Consider the following 21,161-nt stretch of genomic DNA (forward strand, 5'->3'; position numbering starts at 1 on the left):
TGAATAATATGTTAACCTAAACACACATTGATTATATCAAAAATATATTAAGTGTAAATTTTAACTATATATACACTCTATCTCTCACTCTCCTTTATCTCTTTCTGAACCATCACATAGTTGAAAGAATATCATGTCTTAAATTTAATTTTGCCGTTAAGGTAAAAATTAAACAACTTAAAAGAATATCATACCTTAAATATTTCACATGAAAGCAATCAAGCATAACAAGCATATCATTTAGATCACAGCTACATATCATTTAGCTCATATGAAAGGAATCAAGCATAACAAGCATATCATTCCCAATTCGTTCATAGTTGTACAAATTCTATCATATCATTTAGATCACTTTTATCGGAATAGAGAGAAACGGAATAGAGAGAAACGGATCTTATTGCTGAAGTATGCCGCCGGTAGGAGAGAAAGCCAGCTCGCCGAGAGCAGCTCGCCGAGAGGAAGGAGCTCGCCGTTGGTAGGAGAGAAGGCCGGAGAGAAAGCAGCTCGCCGAGAGGAAGTCGAGAGAGGAGACAAGGCCAGAGGAGATCGACAGAAATAACCTCACCGCCGGGAGGAGACAAGGCCGGAACTATCACCGGGACAAGAGAGCCCGCCGGGAGAAGAGATCGCCGAGAGAAGGGAAGAGGTGTCGCCGAAGAAGAACACATGCGCGCGCGGAGAAAAGAGAGGCCAGGGAACCACAACTTTAGCGACGGATATTTATTTCCATCGCTATTTCTGTCACTAAATTCCGTCGCTATTTCAATCGCTATAGCGACGGAAATAAATTTCGATCGCTACCTTTTATTTAGCAACGGATTTAATTTATCCGTCGCTAAAATTAGCGAAAAAAATTTCTGTCACTAATTCCATCGCTATTCCATAGTATTTTTATGCTGTACCAAGGATTTCTTAACATAGATGCTTGGTGCCATGTTTAACATACTTTAAATTCAAGTTTAGATTTCGATCCTATACATATAACGAGACCATCTTCATAATTGTTTTCATCTTATTCATTTGTAATAAAGAAATCTTATAAATTGTTAATTAGCTCTTATTCGGATCGAGTAAATGATTAGACAATCTGACAAATGATATGAGGAATATAGGATTATTAAAAAAATCTTATTTGATGGATAAAATCGATTTAATATGCAAATAAATTATTTTTATCTAGCAGAATTGAAAATAGCTAAGTAAAAAAAATAAAAATAAAAAATTATAAATAGTCAGTCTCATGGACTCAATTCCTGGGGTGGCCGACCGGAAAATAACTAAGTAGAAATAGGAAAAAGTTGAAATAACCTAAAAAATAGGCATTAATTGAAAATCAATGACATTTTTTATAAAATTTAAAAAATGAGAGATTATTTTCTTTTTTCCTGGTGGAGGAAAAAAGGTTGACTATCTAGAAGCTTGTTGGGGCAAGCAAGTACAAATCAAATTATTGAGTCAACCTATGGTCAACGGGCATACTTGGAGTTGAGCACGAGATCTAGGGAGCTCGTTTGTTTCTATACAAAGCTTGACTTAACATGGAAAAACTAGGTCGTTTGTTGCCGTACAAAGCTTTATTTATAATAAAATTTTAAAAATTATATAATAGCAATATTTTAAAATATTATTTAAATTATTTAATCTTTAGTTAGGAGTAAATATTTCAAAACAAATTGTGGAGCCTGCCCTTGCCATCTCTATTCTATTCAGTTATCATGGACCTCCCCGGGGCAATGGTGGAGACATCCTGCCCTTGATCCCCAGCTACGGCGTAAAATCCAAATGGGGAATGCAATCAAAGGATGCTGGGCATCCATTGGCCGCCGTATGCGCCTTGATTTCCTGGTGGTCGGTGGAAAATAGGACCGGACCGGACCGACCACCCCCAGGGATTGTGTGACTGGGAATTATCTTTTTTTCAGTATTGCTTTCTAAAAGATTGAGATGAATCACTTGGAGGGTCTTCTATAAAGATTGAGACGAATCCACCAGGAGGGGGTGAATAGGCAATTGAATTTTTTTTTTTTAAGAAACAGAAGGCAAGGTTGCCGAAGCAGGCGGGACTACTGGGCGGAGAGGTGTGTTGAGCACTACCAAAGTATATGTTAGACATATAGATTTTTTTAAAATAAATTCATCTCCTCTCTCACCATGTTTAGAGGTTCGCACGGATGTCTATTTCTCAGCATAAAATAGTTCAACTACGTTAGTAACCAAGCGTAGGCTACTTGTGGGGAAGTGAACCATACTCAAACGTTATCATCGAGAGAGCAAAAGAAGAGTTGCCGAGCAGACTGCCCAATAGAGAGGTGAAGAATGTGGGAGGAAGGAGTTGGATGGACTCTTTACTGTGTGCTCTATGCACTTTGTTCTTCTGTTTTTTTTTATCTCATTAGAGGAATCTTCTTTTATAGCTCTGAACTTTGGCAGCATTAAATGGTCGAATAATGACCACTCATTATCTCATTGGCTTGAAGCGCCAACAATTGACCATCAATGATCAACCGTTACCATTCAGATGGTTACAAGTTAGCCATTAACGTTTGACTATTTCAGATCGATTATTAATATCTCTGTTACACACTTGATAGAAAAATAATCTGAGTGAAAACATATAATTGATGGAATTAATATGTGCACAAGTCAATTGAATTTAATACACTTTGAATTTTGTTCCTACAAGCATGCGCATGAGAGAGAACCTCTCATCAATAGAGATTCATAATATTTAAAATTATGATTTAATATAAATCAATCTTCATACTATAAAACTCTCAACGTGAGACTAAACTTCCATTCAAGTTGCAGACCATTTTTTTTCATTTACTTTTCCAACAGCATTTATATACACTTTTGTTAATGCACACATCCTTCAACAACTTCCTACCCACCTCCTAGCTCGGTAGTTCTAGAGCTCTTGGCTTACCACTCGACAACTCTCTGCTTGGCTTGCCACTTGACAACTCTATGTCCAACCTTCTAGATTGACAACTCGACCTCTTTGCTTGGCCTCTCGGCATTTGATAGCTCAAGCTCTCTACTCTACCTCCCGGCTCAACAATTCCCACTCGACAATTTAACCACTCGAGCTACTCGACCACTCAACACTCAGTTATTCGATAGGATTTTGAGCCTTCCAGGTTCATCCAAATGAAATATATCAAGTAGGAAAGGTGAAGATAGATTCACTACATACCTAAGAAATCGTATGTTCAGACTTTCATAGTGAAATTTTGCGCACACAAGTTTAGACGTATCTTTAACTTGTCATATATTAGAAACCATAACATCTATAACCATTTGAACAAAAAATACCACAATGACTAAAGTCAATTCTTCGATCTATCAATCGATAGATGCCACTCTATTATGGACTCATTTCCTTCTGTCAAACAAATGCTGAAAGTGACAGGAGAAAAAAAAAATCACTGGTGGTACACTACAAGAGTGACTGGAGAAATTTTCGATAACACATATATGTATGGACACTTTGAATGAGGTGTATCAAATTGCCACAATACAACTAGGACAATAGAAACTCCACTGATGCTTGCATTTTCTGAGAGGATTTTCTGGTGGAGCTGATAAGGGCCAACTTTTTCAAAACACAAAAAGAATAACAAGAAGAAAATTTCCGACTAAAGCAAATCTAACAGGGGAGGCTGTTCCGATGGTCCCTGAAGAGGTCTAGACTGTGATGCTTTTGATTGTCTTCCACTCCCTTGGTTTCTGCCACGTCCTCTTCCAATGGCAGTTGCTGGTGGTGGAGCAATTCTAGGAGTAGGTTGTCCATTGTTAACTGAGGCAAATATGGATCCTAGATCTGTAGTTTTAGGGGCACTGCTGTTAGGGTTGAAGTAACTCACACCTGATGCAGAGCCTTGACCTCCAGCAATTGACGCAGATGGACGGTTCAGCTGACCAACACTTTGACTTTTCATTGGCAAACCACCTTGATTGTTTAGGTTCGAGATCAAACTCCCATTTTGTGTCTGTAACTGCACAATAGAGTTGTTGGTGGAAAATCCTGCACTGCTCATGCCTACTGAAATTCCATAACTCTGATTTGGTGCATTTACAATCCCTAAGCTGCTTGCTGAATTACTTGATCTCGGTGGCCAATCGGCAAAGGGATCCAAATCATTAAAAGAATTGTTAGAAGTCCCTGTGGGATTCTGGTTTTCATTAACACCCAATTTTGCACCAAACCCAGAATATGAGTTTGAAGGAGGCCATTCTATGTCGACCGGAGTGCATGTTGGAGAAGTATGCTGGCTAGATACTGCAGTCAAAGACTGCAAACGAATATCAGTGATAGGCGCCTGCTGCACAATTGGTAGTGACTGTTCAGGTTGATGGCTGGCCTTCCCAGGAAGTGATGTATTGCCAGTATTCTTTACTGCTGGACCCCAGTCTTCATCCCATGACGGCCTACTCTTGGTTGATGAGTTTTGTTCAGTTAGTTTTGACAATGGTTCAGTCTTCATTTCATTAGCTGACATGGCAGACAGTTTAACTTCCGGAGATCCAGAATCAGTCACTGTGACACCCCGTTTCTCTTCTATCTTCCTGAAAGAGGAAAACTTGTAAATTACTTTTATACTTGCATATGAAGGGAAAAAATATCTACCACTGTGCACCTTAGGATATCCTTAATGAAGAGCATGTACTTGGCAAATTGCTGAACATTCAGTTGCTGAGCAATAAGCAAGGGGAAAATCAGGGGGAGCACATGTTCTGCAGCAAATTCTATGCCGTACTGCACAATGGGGAAAAAGTCAAACCCGCAATTGTTACCTTGGTAAAGAACAAAGTAAAGAAGATACACACAAAAAAATAGGTAAAGCTAGTGTTCAACACAAATAAATAAGTGAATTTTATGAAAAAAAGCTATTTTTTCTTTGAAAACATTTTTCTGAATTATCTATGTGAAACAAGAACATTAAACACAAAATGGAAACAATTCAAAGTGAACTGAAAAAATAAACTGAAGTACAATATCTAAGAAAACAAGTTCAGCTCTATGTACTTGTTTGTAAATAGAATTTGCTACTCCAAGTGTGCACATAAGTGTTGGTGCTGAATGGTCCACAGCAGTACATCGTTGAAGTGTTTGCAAGATATCCAAAATTGCAGGTTTGTCAAGTGTTGAAACCAAATCTCCTAAGCAACGCAAAGCATTTACTCTCACCTGTAATTAGAAAAAGGAAGACAACATGAATTCCCTAGAAAGCTCAGCCGAGAATAAGTTTTATCATTCCTATGGTTGTTGAATATAGCAAGGCAAGACACATAACAGAATCACAGTTAGAAACTTTGCTTTTATATACTCATGTCAGTTCAAGAAATTTTGAAATTCAGGGAGTTATACTTAACCTTCAGTTATGCATGGTAGAATAAATTATTGTCGGAACCAACACAAAAATCTGATATTGCATGCATTTAGAAGGAAAACAACATAAACAACTAGGGAAATAATTATGTAGCTGACGATCATGCTAAAATTGACCAAAGAAGGCTATGACTGCTATGACATATACCCCAATGAAAGAAACAGTTGGATTTAAATTTTCTACTTACAGCAGCAACTGTAGTTTTCAGAGCCATACTGTGAACACGAGGAACCATAGCTTGCTTCACTAACTGTGAAAGAAAACACAATCAATCAGCTACATTGTAACAAAGTGGGGCGTGTTGAATAGTCAACAAAGTATAGAGAACAAGAAGAATATCAAGCAGCTCATCATGCAAAAGATCTATAAATCTTTCAACTAAAATAAATCGAGATAAAAGAATACCTGTGGAACATGTAAGCCCCCACTACAATACACTCAAAATATGGTGATAGTTATCATCATTGATTCAATTTAAATTAGTGTGTATATTATAAACTAGTTGCAGCAAGTAGAAATGATGGAAGCTGATCAAATTAGCAGAGTTGAGCCAATGAATGCTGTTCTATCAGCTCTAACAAAGAGATGATAGAGAGTGTTGCCTAAGTTCGCCATCACGGAAAATGTAGGTGGTAAAAGATATTAAGATGTGGGCATTAAAAGGGAAGCAAAAACAATTATATAATGTGATTAGTCTCTCCTACATGGGTGTCTGAGTCATAAATGTGATTAGTCTCTCTGTTAAGTATCAGAGTGTATAATCTGCTGGGCTAGGGTTTTCTACTAAATTCCTTAGTTGGAGGCCACAGCATTTGTAACACCATCCTTGGCTCATCCTCAATGTGTGTGACCCATGCAAATAGCCTCTCATTGTTGAGCCCCCTCTCTTCTTGTGAGGATTGGATGTAGAGAACCCAACCCATTAAGAATCCATCCGCAACTTAATAAAGTGAGGTGGTGCTTGTCAAAATAAGGACATGATTTTCTTTTGTCAACTTAGTGTAGCTCTTGGTTTTTATGAGAAAATGACGATCAGAATATTTGGCCATGCATAGCCATGGTTTTTATGGATAAGATTGGATGGTGCTAAAAGAAAGCCCTTTGTATTTGACTATGTATGCCAATGGATTTCATGGACAAGGTGGTAAGGATAAGATCTATCTAGAATGAGCATGAGTTTTGATTTCTACAAAAGGGAGAGAAGCAGGCATAGTGGAAACTTGGAAAAGAACTTAATCTTGAAGAAGGGAGAAGAAAGATTAGATTTTGCTCAAATCTTGAGAAAGAGTTTATTACTCTAGAAGGGAGTAGTGAAGAGAAGAAATAGGAAGAAAATAAAAGACAGAAAGAGAATGAGGAAAGGAGGAAGAAAAAGGGGAGTAGAAAAATTCTTAGATGGAATTTATTATCTAGCTACTATATATAGAATCAGATGCCTTAGACTGATAAATCTGCCTTCAACTGTGAACTTTATCATGGTACATCGCTTAGCTAAAGGAAGGCATTATATATTTATCAGCCATATAAATAGGGTTTAATGCTAACAAAGGACATGTTGCCTTAATGTCAGCTTATTATTATGTAATTCCTTATTTATGTATCAATTGCATATTTGTATTTTACTCTGATATTGTAGTTATCTTGTAATGATAAAAACATGGTATTTGACCATGCACACCCCAGATAAGTTTAGAAGGTGCTAAAAGAAGATAAGGCATTTGTTTTTGACTACATATGCCGATCTTCATGGATAAGGTCGTAAGAATAAGTACTGGATCTTCATGGATAAGGTGGTAAGAATAAGATCTTCTAGAATAAGTGTGGTTGGATTTCTATTAAAGGGAGAGATGTGCGGTTGAACAGCCTCTTGCCAAAGGCAAGGTAAACTTGGAGAACTCGATGTGTGGTTGTAGAAACTTGGAGAACTTGATCTTGAAGAAGACATTAGGGTTTGAAAATTTTGAGAAAGAGTTTGTTACTAGAAAAGAGAATCGTAAAAAGAGGAAATAAGAAGAAAAAAATAAAAGAAAGAAAGAGAAAGAGGAAAGGAGAAAGAAGAAGGATAGGAGTAGAAGGAGAAAAGAAATTAAGATTGTTGAATTTTTGGAGGAATTAGGAAGAGATGGTGCTTCTCTTGTAATGAAAGAAAGGAAAATCCTACTGCAACAAAAGGGGAAAAGAGAATAGTTGTTATCCATAATGATGTGACTGAATGACAAATAGGGCTCAAATAGAAACATTTTGGGAGTTCTTGTACAAGGTAAGAGGTAATGTTTAAAATGATATATATATCCATACAATTATTGTCTGTGATTTAGTTAATGAAGTATCAAAAAAATCTATTGAAAATGTCGTTTATTGATTAGTATAATTGTTATATTGAAATTAAAATTGAAAATCCATGTAATTGATTAATTAGACCTAAAGTGAAGTCTATGATATGACCCACCAACGAGGATTATATATTAAACATGTCTACATGGTTTTGTTATGTTATATAAAATTAGTTTCTCAAGCTATATGCTCCTTCTAAACAATGAGTCACCAGGGGTAAATGTGAAATTATAGACTCATACAACTGAGTTAATTGTGATTTTAATTTTAAACTTGATGTTGGATCATTGGAGAAGCTAAAGGGGAATAGTTGATCGCTTGTTTTCTTAGCTTGTGCCTACAATTGTTTTAGTATGCAACAAAATATTAAGCATAAACACAAAACACACAACAATGCAAACACTTATCATTTACATAATTCAGAATCCTCGGTTCCTATTCCATGACCTATAACTCATTGATGAGTCACTCCTAGAATCTCTTTATACTTTTTCCTTCTAGAACACCTTCTAGAAATAGAGAAACCTCATAGAATAGAATATGAGCTTACAATTATAGGCAACAAGAAAATATAATGTTAAAAACAATTTACAACATAAGAAACATTTACAAGATGAAACTCTTCTTAGCTTGTTTTACTAAGTGTTCACTACCAAAATCCTCATTTGAAAGGCTTCTTATAGGCTTCTTGTTGCCAACAACTATCCACTATAATTCGCTCAATTAGTTGACTAGTCAATTGTAACATGCCTCAATTAATTGATTGCATTAGCTGAGTTGACTAGACTTGCATCTAGTCGACTATCAAGACTCCCAATGAATACTTGAATCAATTGATCTTTCATCTTGTCGACTGATTTGTTATAGCATCTGAGCCATTTGAAGTTGCAACTAGTCCCGTTGAGTCAACGACTCTCTTCTTGGATTCCTACTCATTGATCGACTATTCTTGCCCCGCAGTTGATTGACCCACGAATAGAAACACTCACTTTGTTTCTCAGGCAATCCAACCCAAGTTGACTTCCCTATCGAATCAACCATCAGTCAACTGAAACGTTGACTCTAACCAACTCTAAGCTCGAGTCCTCGTTCAAGTCAAGTCTACTTGAAACACAAACTATAGGTCACTTGTAGACTCTCATCTCATTTAGGATTCCCAACTAAGAGGTCATGCCTCCAGAACTTCCTCGTCTTGCCACGAGACATCATCTCTTCGTAGAACCAGTCAACCTTGACTATTATAACTTCACCATCTGCCTAGTGTCAGTCACTTTTAACTTATTGAGACTTCCATTTACCCAACCTTAGATCCTTCTTGACCCACTAGAATTTCCACTAGCCTAGAAGCCTAATCTCTGAGTCTTTCACTTGCCTAGCATTAACTAGCAGACTTCCTTCACTTGCTAAGCATCCTACACTTTCATTTGCCAAGCATCCAATCAAATACCTAGGTTAACCTTGATTTACCTAGATTTCCATCACTTGCCAACCCCAATTGGACTTACCTTGCCAATTCTAGTTAGACTTTCCACTTGCTAACACATGTTGGACTTTCTACATGCCAAACACCTGTTGCTCTTTACTTTTGCCAATGCTCCACTTGCTGACAAGTGTTGGACTTTCCACTTGTCAAGTGTCCAATTAATTAGTCAACCTTAACTTGGTGTTTCTGCAAGTTAAATATCCAGACACCATTAACCTACCTGACCTATCGGCCTAACTTAACCTTAATCATATTTTCCAAACATAATTGCTCTAACATCAAGCCATTATTGCCCAAACATCAAGGCATATCATATTGCCCAAATATCAAAACACAAACCTTTGGTCTAACAAGACCAAGGCAGATCACTTGTAACAACAGTTAATTAATTAAATGGAATCCATGCTATAGTTTATTGATCGGATTAAATTTGTGATATTGCTTTTATACTACCAAATTAGTTTATATGGAAAAGTATAACCACACATTTTTGAAAAGTATTGTTGATTTCTCTGTTTAATATGTAAATTTTGTAAATAAAATCTACAAAGGATATATGTAGTATTGTTTACATGCTATTTTCTTATTGGGTGTATACTCATTATTTAACTTATATGATTTTTTAAAATTTGTCCCTTAATTTCATAGTTATACTTAATCTGAATAATTATGTTTTGACTTATTTGTTTTGTTACTGATGTTTTGCATATCTATATGTTGTTCATGTAGATATTGGGCATTTGCTCATCCTCACTTGGAGCGTGACAGTTCTCTTCTCCAGTCGCTTGTGGCGTCTTGTTGATTGCCAGTGGCTGTCCTACAACACACTTCATCACCGCACTGCACCCCATCACCTCTGCTTGTTGCCGCAGATCTGAACCCTGTGAAGTAATTTGTTGCTTCCTCGTTGCTCTTCTTCAACACCTTCACAGCCATGACTTTGAGTACCACAACATCAAGTGCCCTAACCGATTGCAGAACTTCCTCTCTTAACTAATCAGTATAAGTGACTGTGGTGTTCATTGCAATCACCACCTCGTTATAACATCTTGTTCTTAATCATGGTACTGGTGAAAGTTCAAATTTAACAGTTGGAGCCCATTCCTTATCTGATGTGGGAGTCAATATAGGCTCCACGTGGCATAAGACTTGGTCAACATAAATCTGGAGTAGGATAAAAGTCAAGGCAGAACCAAAGAGGGTCAACCTGAGCACAGTTTGAGACCGTTCAACTGGTCCAGTCAGGTCAAATTAACCCAACCGAGGGACGACGACTAGTAGGACGTGAGTTACAAGAGAGGCGCCGATTACACAGATGACAGAAGACACGACTATTGCATCATCAACAATAATGGAGTCATAAGAGAAAGACGTGTCAGTTACGGGAGCAAGTAACAACACTGCCGCCAACAATAAGAGAAAGAGTGGTTGTTACAAAGAAGCACCCATTAAAATTCCTACGTGCTCTCTCTTTCCTACTCTATATAAGGCGATGGTATCAGCAAGAGGAAAGGGGGTCAACAATATTCAACTAAGCTATTCTACTATTTACTTCATTTTCTTTTTTCTACTTCTCTATCACTCCAGTACTAACTTGAGCATCGAAGGAGTCACGCCAAAGTGCGTCTTAGCTCCCTTCTAACCGTTTGTTAATCCCTCTTAGATAAGGCCGACCTCACCAGAAGTCGACCTCATTAAGGGCCGACCTCATCAGAAGTCGACCTCACTAAAGACCAACCTCACTGAAAATCGATTTTGTCAAAAGCTGACTCGATAGAAGTTGGCCTCGCTGAAGGCCGACCTCACCAAAAACCGACCTTACCGAGAGCCGACTTTGCCAAAAGCCGACCTCGCTAGAAGCGGACCTCACTGAGGGTCGACCTTGCCAGAAGCCGACCTCCCTGAAAATCGACCTCACCAAAAGCAGACTCGCCCGAAGTCAACCCTCGAAAGTTGAGTCAAAAGAAAGTCAGTCAAAGTCCGCACCAGCAACTATTGATCGGTCTCGGTCAACCCATCCCTTGATCTCGAACCGGATCATTATCCATTCAGTGGAAACTTCTCTTGGTCATATATGCACAGCAAGTGCGAGATATAGGGATCATGGCCAAGAATAGTGCATCCTTCCTCCACCACGACCCTTATTAGGCCCGAGTTAGGCCAATCCAGCAATGATAAAAAGAGAGAGAAAATATATATATAGGAGATGAGAACAAAGAAGCAAAAGGGGGTGGTTTACAAAAGATAATTCGAAAGAGATAGAAAAACAGGGAGGTTGGAATAATGAGAGAGAGATAGAGTATAAAAGAAGAGGGACCAAGTTTTGAAAAACTAACAATAGCACTAAGAAACACATGTACACTATTTATTTTCATTCAAGTCTTCTGGTTTGTCTCAAGTCAACATACTGCTAAAGTCTTTCTTTTGCCATCAATTTGCATCCATCAGTCTTGTGATAAATTGCTACATACTAAGATGAGACTAATTATTCTCTGCCTTTCTCCTTCTCTCAGAATTGATATCTCTCCTTGCATTTTCTCCCTCTCTCAAAATAAAATGATCAAAACCTCAGATCTCTCTCAACATTTCTATCTTCTTAGAGTAGATGTTGGAAGTCTAATCTCACTTATCTGTTGGTCAAAACTTCAAAAGATATGCTTGGCATTGTTCTACTTTCAGCATTCTCATTTTCTCGAGTAAATGTCCATGCATTACTTAGTCACTTCTCTAACATCTTCTTATCTATCAGAATTAGAGAATCCACTTGATCTCCCTTGACTTAATTGCTAGCAATAAAAGTAGAAATAAAATCCCTCAATTGTTCATGCTGTTACTTTACATTAACAAACTTTAGAATCTCCTATGTATCTTCTAGAGAGCTGGAAGAAGATTATACCAGCAGACAGTTGAAGATCAAATCAATTCATAAGTTAAGATTCAATACCAGCAGCATTACTTAGTCACTTCTCTAACATCTTCTTATCTATCAGAGTTTCCACTTGATCTCCCTTGAATTAATTGCTAGCAATAAAAGTAGAAATAAAATCCCTCAATTGTTCATGCTGTTACTTTATCTTCATTTCAGACAAGTTTTTTCATTTGAAGATCAAATCAATTCATATTTATGTTATTTTCAGATGTCAATTCTTTCAAAGAACAATCCATTGCATTGTGCAATCAAAGTTTATCAATTGTTTCACCAATATGGTATATTCATCTTCATCAACATCAGTCACTTTTTTTCCCTTCCTGTTAAATCCTTCTATCTTACATAACAAGCTATACATAGATCAATATACACACTAGTTTGATAAAGTCAGAGTTGAAAGAGTTAATAGTAGATGCATAATAGTCAGTGTGGCATTAGATATTATAATATTAGGTACTATGTAAGACTCGAAAATATGAGAATAGTGTTCTTTATATACTTGCAAATAATTCAGTAGTTTCCTCTTCAAGTGTTATAAACGATCTGCTTATGATTCAAATCTCAAGTAAATTTTCCTGGGAACTACAGATCACTATCTCAAATTCTCAATATTGTAAAACTAATGAATATATGTAATTCATTCAAATCAACGCCATAACCTGAGAGTGGGATTACTAGCAAAATATTTGTACCAAAGAAAAAACCATTGGTGTGACTACCATCAATGGAAAGAAGAAAAAGTAAAATCAAATGTCAAAAAATTTATTGCCTAAGTAGTTTATAAATTAAATTGAACCAAAAAGCAGGCTAAAGCTTTCTACAAATCGTTCAAAATTCAAACAAGCTACATTTCCCTATTGCAATGATACACCAATATAAGGTGTGACTTAGTTTTTGCCAGATGCAATAGTAGAAGATCATTAACAAACTACTTGATTACAGAAGTAATTACTACTATTAATGAAGATGTTATAAATTGAAAGGCATCAATTCAATCAAACTTGAATATAGATCATGAAGTTTAGCTATACATTCAGGTTTTAGAGTACTTGTTTTCCTAAGGTTTTTGAATAATTGAAAAAATTTTATCATCCACCTAAATTGAATTTATGATTTAAGTTCATTATTTACCATACATTTTCAACAAATTGGAAAAGAGATTGATATATCGGAAGATCAACTACAATGGCTCAGAAAAGATTTAACACTCGCATATGCATCTCAAGTATCATAACCCTTCAAAGTCATCACTTCTATAAAAAAAAAGTTGACATTATTCATGCATATAAAAATAAGAACCTGGACCTGCATATCAAGTTGCCTTGACAAGGGAATAGTTCTCCGCAAAACCTCTTCTTGTATGCGTGGATCAGAATCATCAAAAGCTCGAACAAACAAGGGAAGTAGATGAGATACCAGATCTTCTTGGCTAGCCTGGGAAAGTGCATTCAGCATGAAGCAATGTTTGTAACTGTAAAGTGCATAAAGGCAGACCAATGCACCAATGATATAGCAGAATAGCAAAAGAACGTCCTATAAAAGCAACTACTATGCTCTGTAGAGATTCTAATTAAAGAAAACTACATAAGGAAAATCTGCAAGCCACCAACTAAAAGTAAAATTTGCAGTTCAGCAGAAAAGAATACGCAATATCAACAGGCTTCAAGTATAATTCTCAAAAATATGAAGCATAGTGATTCTTTAAACTCATCAATCTCTTCAAACAAGGTGCTAAATATGTTGGGTTAGTTTAAAATAATAGTTTGGAGAGACAAAGTAAGACAAGATAGTAACAAACCGAACAACCATGTCAATGATTAAAAAAAATTGTTAAGTTTTTTTTTTTAAAAAATTGATCATGTCCAGCAGAAAAAAATGCAGCAATATCAAAAGCTTATACAAAGCAAACTCAAAACTAACTTGACAATTTTGTTCTTGAAAGACCTTTTTTCTTCATTTTAAATTGGCTACACCATAGTTGATAATAGATGCTCTAATAATGCAACTGCAAAGTATCACATGAATATGGATACAAAAAAAGCCTGCATTAATCCACAACTGAACCCTGAAAATCATTACAAGAGTTTATATCATTAAGTACAACAAAAGAGTTACACTAAGCTGATTGTCCACAAGGATCTGAAAAGCGGACACATCATTCAAGGATTCTATAGATAAAGAAAGCATGAGCGACAAAGCTATTACACCAGCATATGTAGTACAATACAAAGTTTAAAATGTTTTAGCAATCATCGACGCCGTGACCAGATGTCCAACCACATTCATAGGTGGAACTGGACATTTAAATACAGATATCATTGAGCATAAACAATCAAGGAAAGTAAGATTTTCTTTATATATATATATATAAAGGTTTGTGTAAGATTTTCTTTACATATATATATAAAGGTTTGTATCATAAAACACAAGTAGAACTGTGGCCTATATCTACAGAATTAAAGAGTTACCAAATTGATTTACTTTGTGAATAAGAAGCTCAGCATTCTTTATAAGTAAAAGAAGTGTTTCTCCTGATGCAGAACTCAGAACTGGTACAAGTGCAGGCAAAGTTGAAAGCTCAAAATCATTTTTGTCCTGCAAGAACATCAGCTAACATGCTTTTATTAGGCTCAAATTCAGTGTATTTTAAAGGTATAATAAAGATCACTCATGAAATGCCACTAAAACACCAAATAATAGAATTTTAAATTTATTAGTCACTTGCAGGGAAACACAATAATCAGAACACTTTATCTAGAATTCACTTGCCCATGTCCCTCCATTTTGTAATGGCAGCAAGTGAAGAGCAGATGATTGGATGTGCATAATAAGACATTCCATTGCAATGAGTGACAAACAAAACAAACATGGATACAAGTAAATAAGCAAATATAACATTTGAAGTTGGGTCCCACCAATGATCTCTATTTAGGGCAGTCTAACTTGGAAGTTTCAGGTGTATCTTTTATGTTTATACCTTTGTTCCTAAAGACATTCAAGTCAACTACCTTTGTTTTAATTAACTTTCAGATAACGTCTCTTGCCATTGCTTAAAGGCACATCTTTTCTAAAAGAAGCATCTTATATGCTAGGTTTTTTGTTGTGCTTATCTAGAATCCTTAGTTTCGTAGGTTCAAGACATAATATGCAAAATATTTTAATCAACTGGATTAAAAAAAGGCCAAAGTTCAAACGAACCTTTGAATTACTCCTCCAGTTATAGCACCATTTGCAAGATAATTCTTTAAGACTGTAATACTAGTTGATAGTTATAATTGCAGTGTACAGGTAGGATGCCAAAAAAAGGAGATCAAACCAAATATTCTTCAATTGCTCATTTGATTTAGAATACTAACTCTATTTAATCCCTTTATTTTTCTCAATTATTAAGTATTTCTTTTGAAATAGAAGCCTCTAATGTGCTTAGCTAGAAGTCTTTAGTTTATTAGCACGGCAAACATGAATATGCCAAATATTTTAATCATCTGCAAGGTAGACAAAAATTTAAAGGACTCTTTGAACTACTCCTAAAGCCAGCACAGCTTGGCACTTGCAAGATAATTATGACCTTATGCAACATACTGATACTGATAGGATCCTACTAACAATGAGATTAATTCAAATATTCCATCAATTATTCATTCTATCTAGAATATCTTCCTTTATTTTCTCTAGAAATAGTTATTCCTTTTATTTTATATTGAACTATTTGTTTCCTTTAAAATTAGCAGCTTCTTGGATGCCAATTAACAATCATAGATCATTTTTGTATCAGGTATCTAGAATTTGTCATCTGAAGGTATATTCCCTCAAACGTGTCAAAATTCCCATTCCTCTTCCATTTTATCAATGTTCTCACTGTATATAGGACATGGGATCTTATCATGTACATACTAACATCGTGTGATTCTTACTTACAGAGACACCAGTTGTTCTGAAATTAATCATATTACATGTAGAAGTTGTACACTATACTTCTGAACAACATGGTGGCATTTTTTTATCAGCCCATACTATTACTAATTGAGTCGATGGATAAAAATTTCTCTAGCTGGCCTTGCATGAGCGAAGTGTATTATCATACAGAAATACAAATCTCAAGTTAGTGCTTGGCTTCTGTTCAATCACCCTCTTTGTAAAATCTTAGAGAAACTCAAAATAATTCTGAAAAGAACATCTAGGATTAGCTAATTAGTTACTCCCTAATCATTTAAAGTTCAAACAATTTTGAAGATTTATAGATTCTTATATACTGATTGCTAGAGAACTTTTCATTTGGAAAACAAAAAACTGTATCAAAAGGATAAAAGTTAACTTTATAATTAGAAGAGAGATTATCAAGTTGCTTGGTAAAATATATCACCTGAAGAGTACACCTACTGAAAAAAGGAGTCCCTCATATGGCACTACGAAATATTTTGGAAGAATAACAACACATAGAAAAAGAAGCATATCTGCTCAACAATACAATAAAAAGAGGGCAAATTTTGAAATGAGAATTAAGACAACCAATGGAAAATTAATAGAACTTAGCCAAAATTAGTCTCCAACTAAATGAAAATGTATTCTTATTACTAATAAATTGAACAAATACCTAACTTGTAAAGTGCACTATAAGAAGGAAATTTTGAGAAGCAAAAGGCAAATAACAAGAACTTTTGCAAATTTTACCTGGGACTCAGCTATTTTAAGTATCATAGGAAGAATGATTGGTTGTATTACCATATTCCGCAGCTCAGAACAAAGTGGTGGAAGAACCTACAAGAAAGAGAAATTACTTAAAATGTAAGTTATAAAATAATAGTCTATAAACATAAAGTCTCCATTAAAATTATAATCATCCTACTAGTGATGGATAACATGAGTTACACAACAATAAGAATGGTCCTTTGAGATCTAGGAATCTAGGGTTAAATTACTGAGATACCTACCTACAACACTCGGCTTCATATACTAAGCTTCTACCTAACTTCATTATTGGAACCAAGCATGATTTGAAATCTCATACTGTGTTGGGCAAAACACTCGAAACATATCATTCCACTAAATCACCAAAACTCGATACCACTTGACACCAAGGTTCAAAAACTTAAGTCGTGTCGTAGTTTCAGGCTTTGACCAGAAAGATATTGTTCCAATATCATGTCGACACTCCGATGCACGGTGTTGGTGACAAATTGGAGGTTGAAGAAAGAAGAAAATGAAGTAAAGAAAGGAACATTGTCTATACTAAGTGGTATCGAATTTTGGTAATTTATCGGAATGATATGTTTTTGACCGTTTCGCCTAGCATGGTACAAGATTTAAAACCATGCATTCAACATGGATATGCTTCATCTCCTTCCTTTTTCAACTCCAATCCATTACCGACATGATGCATAAAAGCATCGACATAATACCGAAACAATATCATTTCAGTCAAAGATCGAAACCTCGTAACGGCTTGAGATTTTAAACCTTGGAACCAAAGACTGAAATCTTGAGCCAAGTCTGAGTTTCGGTTCCCTACCAATTCATGATAGTTCCACTAGTATCGATGTTGGAGATGTGACGAAGGAAAAGGGGACTTCGAAGTCAAAGGAAGAGGAAGGAGAGAAATATGAGTGTCGAAAGCATGCGAGAAGGGGCGTCGGTGTTGAACGAAGAGGAAGGGGTGGAGGAAGAACTCAAAGGAAGAGAAAGAAGAGGTGTACGATGAGGAACCATTTCAATTTCGGCTCAAATGAAGAAGAAACTAGGTTTTGTTTTGGAGGGAGGAGGAAGTCACTAAAGCACAAAGGAAGCTATAGACTGCTCACTACTTGATGCCTCTATCGAGGATCTCACATGCTGATTGGCAAACCGAATGAAAAGCTCCACGCATCTCGACAAATACGGCTTGAGATTATTAACCTTAGTCAGAACCTCAATTTTGAATTTTAGGTTAGCTAGTGAAAATAGTATCGCAAGCTCATTTTTTTTATCTCATCAATCAACAAAATAGGAAAGGGTTAATGACTAAATATATCACAACCTTTATCACTTCCAATAGTCACCTTTAGTTAACAAATATATCCTAAGTTCATAACCTATTTAAAGTTCCAACAATTCTCTTCCTGTATAAATATTTGTCATTCATTTACTATTAATTATTGACAAAATTACTTAAAATAATTTTATCAAACCCAATTAACATATAGTAATGGCACTATATATATGTGTGTGTGGGCACATACATTTACATTCATTTATATGTATATGTATATATGTCTGTGTTATACATACAGACATATATACATAACACATACATAATATAGTGTCATTACTATATGTTAATTGGGTTTGATAAAATTATTTTAAGCAACTATGTCAACAATTAATAGTAAATGAATGATCATGATTTACCTCCCTTCCAGATGGCAATACTAGAGGGGCCCCCGAGTTGAGGGTATCACCTTTTGCCACAATAGTAAATCAATGATAAATATTAATAGAGTAAGAGAATTGTTGGAAGTTTAAATAGGTTAAGATATATTTGTTAACTAAAGGTGAGGAAAAATTTATTGAAAGTGATAAAGGTGAGGTTATATTTAGTCATTAACCCCCTTTCCTATTATGCTGATTGATGAGATAGTAGAAAAAATGAGCTTGAGATACTATTTTCACTAGCTAACCTAAAATTAAAAAATGAGGTTCTGACCAAGGTTAATAATATCAAGCCATATTTATTGAGATACATGGAGCTTTTCATTCCGCTTGCCAATCAGCATATGAGATCTTCGATATAGGCGTCATGTAGTGAGCGATCTATGGTGGCTTCCTTTGTGGTTTAGTGACATCCTCCTCCCTTCGAAACAAAACCTAGCTTCCTCTTCCTCTAAGCCAAAATTGAAATGGTACCTCGTCCTACACCTCTTCTTTCTCTTCCTCCGAGTTCTTCCTCCACCCTTCCTCTTCGTTAAACACCGACACCCCTTCTCGCATGCCTTCGACACTCATATTTCTCTCCTTCCTCTTCCTTTGACTTCGAAGTCCCCTTTTCCTTCGTCACATCTCCAACGTTGATACCAGTGTGTGCAACTATAATCGGACAATAAAACTAATGAAGGGATATAATTGTTAAGTTGAAATTGGCTAGCATTGATTTCTTGAAATTGAAGGGTGGGAATAGGTTAGAAATATTTTATAGTTAACCCTGATTCTAAAATATCACAAAGAAATCCATCCCAAAGAAGCAAATTTTTAGTGTTTACTACGTTGTAGAATTTAAAGTCCTAATCAACTAGGAGGCTAACTTCAAACCAAGAAATAAAATGGGGTAAGAGTGCAATAAAACAAAATATGTAGCAACTAAATTAAATATCTGAGAAAGATACAAAACAGAGTGTAATAAAGGTTTTTGAGACCCAGGAGTGGCTAAATCCAATCCAAAGCAAATAGTAACTTAAGTGGGAGAACTCATTAATTAAATAGGCACATGCACAAATGGAATCAAATGTTGAGTGGTGTGGGTTGGCACGGACGGAATATATCATTCCACCTGTTGACTGACACTAGGCGCAAGGCCTTGCGAAGGCCTGGCGAGGTCACAGGCCATTGCAATCTTGAGATTACCTCCATGAGATTGCAAGGCCATCGCAACATTGTCGTTTTTTGTTTTTAAATTTTTTTTCTTTCCTTCCTTTTTTTTTCTTATTTTCATTTTTTATTTTTTTATAATTAATTCCTTTCCCTCCCCTTTCCCTTCGTCGTTAATTTTTTCACCTCCAATAATCAGACACTAAATGCCTCTTTAAAGATATAGGAAAAGATGCATTATGAAGGGAAAAAATTAATGTATTTTATATTTTAAAAAGTATCAAAACATTATCGGCATAGCACGATATGGTATTTAAACCATACCGTTCTAGTCATAAATCGAAACTCCGGCACGGCTCAGCGCGGAAATAAGTAATCTCAATACTAGCTATCATATTAACATCTAGTTAGGCGCAAGACAACTACACACCTATAAAGCCTAGGCCAATCAAATTTCCTCTGATAATATCTTAAGGTTTGAGAGAAGCTTAAACTAACCCAAAATAGTTAACCATAAGAGACCTGCTCAGGTGCTCAAGGTACTCGCTTAAACAAGTACCCAACCACACAAACTAGCAATGTGAGGCCAAGTATCTAAGATTAATACGACGTCCAATTTTGTAAAAACACGCAAAAAGCAGTGATGTTATTACAAGCTCCAAAAATTTCAAATCTGCCACTTTACTTTCATGGCCTTACCTCTGAATAAAGCTTCTCCAGTTCAAACTTGATTTTCATGAAAATAAACAAAATTTCTCAATTCGATCAGCTTAAACTTGTATCTGAACTGCATTTAGAGGTAACATAATCTAGGGGGAAAAGGTTCTTGTCCAAATCTCTAGGCTAAATATACAAATTTCTTTCACTAATCAAAGCTTCAAATTTTAAGTTTCATCCATTTAGCAAAACTACACAAAGGAAAGTATAAGCATATCACAGCTGATATCCTCTCTCTCAAATATGTTAGGTTTCCAATGAGGTAGAAGTATAGAGAGTGTAATCAGAAGATCTCATTTAACAATTCTAAAATGCTATTAATGAGTCTCTTGATACATAGTCCATATATCTAATACCCTCTCATAACATATAAATTAGTTAGCAAAGGAATTTACCATTTCCCAGTCTGATAGGCTAAAGTTTGCAAAAATTACCTAGGATATAATGCACCTAAAATACCCTAGAAATATCTAAAGAGATATGCACCCACACACCCAGTCCTTTGAAATTCAGAATTAAAGCCTTTCAAGTCAATGGTAAGATTGAGAAATACAATAAAAGAGAGAATCGACCAATACATAAACAGTTTGAGACAGAAAAAAGAGAGAATTATGGTTTAGACCTTGTAGCGCAAAACACGAGAGTCAAAATCTTTCCACATATCGGATAAAGCTTTTAGAAACTCTGACTTCTGCATATTATCTCTTTCCTGTGAATGCACAATATTATTCCAACCCCTATGAACTCA

At 35.7% G+C, this 21,161-nt stretch overlaps 1 protein-coding gene across 2 annotated transcripts in view; it reads right to left on the bottom strand.

Moving 5' to 3' along the window:
- Positions 1–3,324: 3,324 nt before the first annotated feature.
- The window catches only part of LOC141826892 (SCY1-like protein 2 A), a 30,547-nt gene continuing 12,710 nt past the window's right edge, over positions 3,325–21,161 (bottom strand). For both annotated transcript variants that reach the window (XM_074714210.1, XM_074714211.1), the window contains 8 exons: positions 21,036–21,122; positions 16,811–16,897; positions 14,621–14,734; positions 13,445–13,573; positions 5,581–5,643; positions 5,030–5,191; positions 4,641–4,759; positions 3,325–4,569 (listed from right to left, as the gene is read on the bottom strand). In XM_074714210.1, coding sequence (XP_074570311.1) covers positions 3,639–4,569; positions 4,641–4,759; positions 5,030–5,191; positions 5,581–5,643; positions 13,445–13,573; positions 14,621–14,734; positions 16,811–16,897; positions 21,036–21,122 — 1,692 coding nt within the window. In that variant the 3' untranslated portion in view covers positions 3,325–3,638. The remainder of the gene's footprint in view (positions 4,570–4,640; positions 4,760–5,029; positions 5,192–5,580; positions 5,644–13,444; positions 13,574–14,620; positions 14,735–16,810; positions 16,898–21,035; positions 21,123–21,161) is intronic.

The sequence above is a fragment of the Curcuma longa genome, chromosome 4 (assembly GCF_044706935.1).
Source record: "Curcuma longa cultivar G26 ecotype Majalengka, Jawa Barat chromosome 4, ITB_CL_G26_1.1, whole genome shotgun sequence".
NCBI lineage: Eukaryota > Viridiplantae > Streptophyta > Magnoliopsida > Zingiberales > Zingiberaceae > Curcuma > Curcuma longa.